The sequence below is a fragment of the Wolffia australiana genome, chromosome 6, assembly GCF_029677425.1.
Source record: "Wolffia australiana isolate 7733 chromosome 6, ASM2967742v1".
NCBI lineage: Eukaryota > Viridiplantae > Streptophyta > Magnoliopsida > Alismatales > Araceae > Wolffia > Wolffia australiana.
The window spans coordinates 16,877,501-16,884,495 of record NC_135840.1 but is presented as its reverse complement, the minus strand read 5'-3'; the positions used below and the strand labels follow the sequence as shown (position 1 = coordinate 16,884,495).

General features: G+C 36.7%; 1 protein-coding gene across 1 annotated transcript; it reads right to left on the bottom strand.

Annotated features, from left to right (window-relative positions):
• Positions 1 to 5,397: 5,397 nt before the first annotated feature.
• LOC144704764 (protein CYSTEINE-RICH TRANSMEMBRANE MODULE 4-like) lies at positions 5,398 to 6,937 on the bottom strand. Its single transcript, XM_078577287.1, has 3 exons — positions 6,777 to 6,937; positions 5,832 to 5,973; positions 5,398 to 5,583 (listed from the first exon to the last, which is right to left on the bottom strand). Exons 1-3 carry the CDS (start codon positions 6,811 to 6,813, stop codon positions 5,538 to 5,540), a joined length of 225 nt encoding a protein of 74 aa, XP_078433413.1. The 5' UTR covers positions 6,814 to 6,937; the 3' UTR covers positions 5,398 to 5,537.
• Positions 6,938 to 6,995: the final 58 nt, after the last annotated feature.

Genomic DNA, 6,995 nt, shown 5'->3' with positions numbered 1-6,995 from the left:
TTGCATGTGACCCTCTAAGCCCATGTATCAGTCTAATTAATAACTCAAGCGGTCCAATAACCTTTATTGACCTTCTTAACTAATTAACTATATCATCATATAGATTAATTAACCTCAGATTGATTTAGCTCAATCGATACGTTGAGTCTCTAACATCCAGGGTGCCAAGCTACACCTCGTGCTCTAGAAGATACAAAGAAATGTGTTTTGACTCGCTCATGGAACATGTTCATCATCAGTTACCATATACGTATAATCCCTCATCCACTTGATGCTCCTAGGACAACATAGTGTATGGGTAACTGTTAGAGCCTAATAGGTCATCCGAGTTAGTACTAATGCATTTGGAATCATCAGAGAACTCTTCTCCCGATATTTTACTACCTTGGTCAAGGACCTCATTGCATCATCTTCCTTGAGCCTTCACCTCTTATACCAGGGGTCTAAGATCCTATGTTAACCACTCAATCGTCTTCATGATTTTCATGATGAACTCGAACTAAGGCTATTTAGGATCCCCTGATTAGGGACATGTAGGTCACGGTCAAAGTAGATATCTTCGTCCACAAGATGCCTTTAGTGTCTCAAGTCTAAGGACCATTTATACAACTATGATATTAATCAACCTGATTGACAGTTCAGTATAATACCATTCAGGGATTCGTACGGATCAATTCAGTAAACTCTTTCCACTAAAGAGCACCCACTACCTATCCTTAGCGTCTCCACACTAATGGTTATGCGACTGACCACACTCATCATATGAGTGAGGGTAGATAGTGATATTCTATGTGGATACTTCGATGTCCTTCTCGAGTATCCCTCGAATAAGAATATTTAGAACACATGCAAAATGACAAATGATCTCTATATTACGATCTCACCATAATTCACTAAGTCAGATCATGTATTCATGGACTTCATTATAAGCATTCAAGGGGCATTGTAATGAATATGTTCTTTTAATGACTATGGAACGAGAAGTGGAATGTGTGATTGGCTTGACGGAAATTAAAGTGAATATGTTATTTCCATCAGCTTGAGCACCTTGTGTTTATATGCATGTGGCTGCCTTAGGCGTTGTTGCACCTTGGATTAGCCTTTGCTACCCCCTTATAACCACTCTCTCCCTTTATTTATTTTTTTATTGACTTCATCCGTACAAAAACATAGATTGACATACTAGAGGGAGCATTAATCTTATTAAAATTAACAAAAATATAAACATATTCTTACGATCAAATACTTAAACTTGTAGAATATGTAAAATTTTCATTCCAATGCATTGTTTCATTAAATTCTTCGTTCAACACATGAGATGGAAGTTCTTGTAAAGAAGAAATTAATACACATAAAATGATCCCAAAATAACCTTAAAGTGTGTATAATTATTTTCCACAATTTGGGTTCATCAATACCCTTCTCAAATATCTTCTGAATAAGAATATTTATAACATATTCTGATGTCATCATAATTCACTAAGTCCACTCATGAATTCATGGACTCCAATATAAGCATCACATATGCACTGTAATGAATATGTTGTATTGATGAACATTGAAGAATATATGGAATGTGAAAATGGTTTATTAGCCACATATATTTCAAGCAATTGGCTAGGCATCAGCCAGGTAATGGTGCCCATGGAACAACACATGAATTAAATCTATCCTATGTTTTGCAATCATGTTTGTGGATTGACTCTAGTGCCAATGTGCACATTTCAAAAACCTTGTAGGGATTTTTAAAAATGAGGCTCTAAATTAAAGTGAAGCATTCATCATATATGGTAATAGGATGCGTCACATGTCAAATCTATGGGAGATTACTACCTCACCCTAGACAACAGAGAATTCATGATTTTGGAGGGTTGTTTTTTCATTCCATTGTTTCAAAGGTGATCTTTTTTATCATACTAGTTAAAGATACCGTTAGAGTATCTTGTGATTTATTTGGCATGTGCTTGATAAGGGAAAGACTCATATTGGTACAACGATAGTAGATGGATTAGTGTAAGTTGACAATACTTCAACTGAATCACCCACTTCTCTACTTTGCTAAAATAATAGGAGAGGAGTTGCACAAGAGTATGGTAATATGTGGTAAAGAACGTTGTGATGTTTATTTTGAGGAAAAATGAAAGACTAGTAAAGAAGGGACTTTTTAGTTAACTGCATTACACTAACTTACCACCTTTGCATTGATGATTGTATAGAGTGTTGGGTTTTATGCCTTGGTTCAACCATGGAAAACATGGTTTCTATGATGCAGAAGTGTGTGAATTGATTTATAATTGACCTTTAAAATAAATACATCAAATGTACATTTTGGGGAACTTTTTCCACCCATGACCTTCTCGCATTGAGATTATTCTAAGGCCGTTCAGGTGCTCGGCCTCTAGAAGTATCCACGCGATCACTTGGCTCTTGGATCTTCGCTTCTTCTTCTTCAACTCTCCTTCAAAATCTTGAAGATCTTCTCACCATGAAGACACTCTCCTTGGTTGAGTGGAGAAAAGGGGGCTAGCTGGCTTGGATGCTTAAAATGAGTGCCCCTTCCCTATTTATATTTTACTTAAGTAAAATATATTCACCAATGACCTTATAATCTTATGGGTGTGACCCTCTAGGCCCATGTATCATTCATGTTAATAACCTGAGTAGCCTAATAACAATTATTGACCAACCTTATTAATTAAATATATCAATATATAGATAAATTAGCTAATGATTGATTCAATACAATGGATAGGTTAAGTTTCTAACCCGTGGAGTGCCAGCTGCACCTCATGCTCTAGAAGATATCGAGTAGTGTTCGAACTTTCTCATGGAACCTTTACCGTCATTAGTTATCGTATATATATAATAAATCATCTGCGCAACACTCTCGAACGACTTAGAGTATGGTTGATCGTCAAACCCTAATCTGTCATTTGATTAGTATTGACAAGTAACGAGGATCATTGGAGAACACCTTCTCCAATATCCTCACTACCCTAGCCAGGGATTTGTTGCATCGCCTTCCTTGAGTCAATCTCCTCTCATACTGAGGGTGAAAGATATCTTCTTTATCACTCAATCACCTCCATGAGCTTCTCACTACATATAAGCTATGACTTATTTAAATCCCATGCTTAGAGGCTTGTGGTCGTAGTGAAAATGTAGTGAAAAATCCTTAAACCTTTTTCTCTATTTCTAGAGGAGCATATCATAGTTTCTCAAAATGAATTGGACAGCTGAACGGAGAAATAGAACACTTGAAGAAAGTGTTAGTGCTATGATGAGTCTCACGGTCCTACCAATCTCATTCTGGGGTGGAGTGTTGACAATAATTGTACATATACTAAATAAATTTCCTAATAATTCGATAAGGGCAAACTCACTTTGATGAACCAATAATAAACCTTCCTTATGTTACATCCACATATGGAGTTGCCTAGCTAAAGTCTTGCTTTAAAATCCAAATGAGAGATTGGTTTGAGGATAGTTTGTGCTTTCTTTCTTGGCTGCCTAAATATGCGAAGAAGCTAAAAGTTATATTGTCCCACGCATACCAGTACGTTTTTGTTTGTGTGAGAATACTATAGGATTTCCTCTTTGAGGAGTTTTTATAAGCCTTAGAATCTTACCATAGTAGATAAGGATATTGCTAAATATGTTCCTCGAGTGCCATGCACATAATGAACTATTAATATTTAACCGATGGTTAATAATGATTACCATGTGGCCTGAAAGATAATTACACTACTATGCCTTTCTTAAGTTTATTGAATTAAACTTTACTCATTATTATTCTTGTGTGATGCTTATAATGAAGTCCTTAAATACATGCATTGTCTGAGGGAATTACGATGAGATCATGCTACAGAGATCATTGGTATTTAAAAATGTATTCTAAATATTCATACTCAAAGGATACTCAAGTTGGACATCAAAGTATCTAGACACAATAATTTTATCTACTCTCATCCATATGATAAGTATGGCCAATCCAGTAACCATTAGTTTTGAGACCCTAGTGATATAGATTAGGTTATCTTTAACAAAAAGAGTTCACTAAATTGATTCATATGAATTCTTGGATCGTATTATACCAAACTGTCAATCATGCCATAGTTGAGTAAATGGTCCTTATACTTGAGACACTAAAGACATAGAACGATTGGACAGTTGTACTTGGGTTGTGATATGTGCATTCATATTCACCAAATTCTGAAACATCACAACTCAGGTGTTGTAGAAAGTCCGCAAAGATGACTGAGTGGTCAAGATGAAATTATAACCCCTCAAAACTATGCAATTAAGTCCTTACCATTGTGGTGGAATATGAGATTAGCTCTCTAATGATTTTCTGAATGCATCAGTACGAACTGAGATGATCAATTAGGGTTTGATAGCTACCCATACCCTAAGTCATAACAAAGAATTGAGGCTATGAGGGATGACAATACATAGTAGCATATGACAGCAAGATTCCATTACACAGTTATCATACTCCTTCTCATCTTCTAGAGCATGAGGTGAAGCTTTGCACCAACTGATTGGTTTAAATCAATCCTTGATTAATTAACATATATGTGATATAGATCATTAATAAGGTTAGCAAAATGAATACTCTTTTTTGTTGAAGTTATTAACCAAAAGGATAAATGGGATTAGTGGGTGACACGCATAAGGTTTTTGGACATTGGTGGGTATACATTAAGTTTAGATATTTTTAATAATTATTCCCAGAGCCATGGACTTTGTGAAATTTTCACAAGCCCTTTTATCTTTTATCAAAGTTTCCCTCAACAGTACAAATAGAGGGGGCACCATCATTTGATACACATGCAAGTCGATGAGTGTCCACTCCCTTCATCTCTTGGTCCTCCTTGAGTGCTTCTTCCAGTGAGAATGTATGGTGAAAAAACCCTCTCCCATTTCTTGCAGCTATGTTCCATGGAGTGAAGAGGAGATCCATCGCCTATGATATCCCATATCATGCTCATGAACAAAGTATTTAAGAATGATTCTCTCACTTTCCTCAGTATACATCCTTCAGATTTCCTGATGTCCCTTATCTAAACTGGAATCTTACCCTGCACCTTCATGATTTTTTGATCTTCCAAACAACGTGAAAAAAATAAACATAATTCAACTCAAATTTAACGTTATGTGAATTAGTATTATAGCTAACTTTTTAATCAAATATATTTTATTCTGAATGTATTACTTATAAAAATATTGAGAATGAATCAATACTGCTATTTATTTCTTGTCTTTCACCAAGCATATATGCAACGTCTACCTCACCCCATCCACTCAAACCTTCTAATTTCATTAAAGCAAATCAATTACTCTGCGTAACTTCTTTTCATTCAAGGAATATCCAATATGTTTGAATTGCATTTGAAATTGTAAACTAGAATGATTTTTTTATTATTAAAAAATATCATACACTGATCAGAGCGTATGATGAAGATATCACATACAACAAATAAAAAAGCCTCTCAAATAGAACGTGAGAGACAGAAACAGAGAAATGGCTTTTCAAATCAGAAACACATATCCACAAGGCAACAGCAGCAGAGCGCAGCACAACTGCAAGAGGACACCAAAAAATGATCAGCATACTTTAGTACAAAAATATCACAAGATATATAATCCAAAATTACAAAAAGACGTCGAGAAAGCAATTTAAAGTATACTACAATCTAATTCTCTATGATATAATATTCCAATCCACATTTTAAAGTCCAGGACGGTTGAATATTAATAATGATCGCTGAGAAAAATTTTAAGAAATATTTTTGAAGTTTTTTCTAAAATTTAGGAAATTTTTTACTCACCATCCTTTCCAGAACCCATCTCCACGGCTACGTGTCTCTGTAGGGACTGATGATGAGTACTGAACTTGATCTTTAGTCGGATAACCAACAGGCGGTGGTGCCACGTAGGCCGGGTACCCCTCGGCTGGCGGTGGGGGGTAAGCTGTATAAATGTAACCACATGAGAACAAATATTTTTTCTAATAAGAAGAAAAATATTTTACATAAAAAGAAGAAACTATGTTTACATATTTAATATGTTCTGAAGTTAACTATTTTGTCATGGTTAGTGAGAACTAAGTTATGAAGATTTGTTTCACTGTATCAAGTAAGGATGGATAGACAAAAAAAGATTGGTCTAAGAGCAAATGAATAGTGTTTAAATAAAACGGGGAAGGGTAAGTAATTGTGATCTAAGAGGCCAGCAGGACACATAGGGTCGTAATCTTTTGGTCAATAGTCATGTGTAGAGAGAGGGAGAGGGGTATGGAGCGATGCCTCGTGAGAGAGAGAGAGAGAGAGAGAGGTGCCTGGTGTGTGCGTGTATGAGAGAGTGATGACGATAGAGAGAAAGATAGAGATGTGACTGAGTTATGTATACTGTTCCCCTGGAAAACCCTAATTGTGTGTGAGAGCGAAAGAGGTGAAAGAGAGATGCATGGTGCGTGTGTGAGATAGAGAGAGGATGGGTGTGAGAGGAAGATGGCCTTTCAGAGAGAGAGAGAGAGAGGAGTCAGAAAAAGAGAAACCCGCTGTATGTATGAGTGAAATAGAGATGCCTGCTGAGAGAGAGATGGCTGATAAGAGAGAGAGAGAGAAGGGAAAAACGGGAACAGAGAAAACAATTCGATCTTTCAAACAGATGAAGAATGGACGGGACGAGGAAGGAGGGGGGAGAGAGAGAGATAAGAGGTCAGAGAGAGAGAGACAGAGAGAGACAGAGAGAGAGAGAGAGAGAAAGGGTACCTGCTGGGGCGGCCTTCTGCTGATCGTAGTAACTCATGTTTCAAAGCTGAGGAGAGCGGATCGACAGGTTATCCTTTTTTCACGGCAGGACTAGCGTGGACGAGAACGCGATGAATGAAATGGCGACGAGTCCGTGGCAATTTATAACGAGCTTTTTTCTGATGGGATTACTTCGACTCGAATTCTCTCGGCGAGCGCAGGTTGTTTCCTTCAGTCCTT

Coding starts and splice junctions, on each gene's coding strand:
- LOC144704764 (XM_078577287.1), bottom strand. CDS start 6,813: ATGAGTTACTACGATCAGCAGAAGGCCGCCCCAGCAG. Junction 5,974..6,776: donor GCAGAAGGCCGCCCCAGCAG/GTACCCTTTCTC, acceptor ACATTTATACAG/CTTACCCCCCACCGCCAGCC. Junction 5,584..5,831: donor GATGGGTTCTGGAAAGGATG/GTGAGTAAAAAA, acceptor GTCCTCTTGCAG/TTGTGCTGCGCTCTGCTGCT.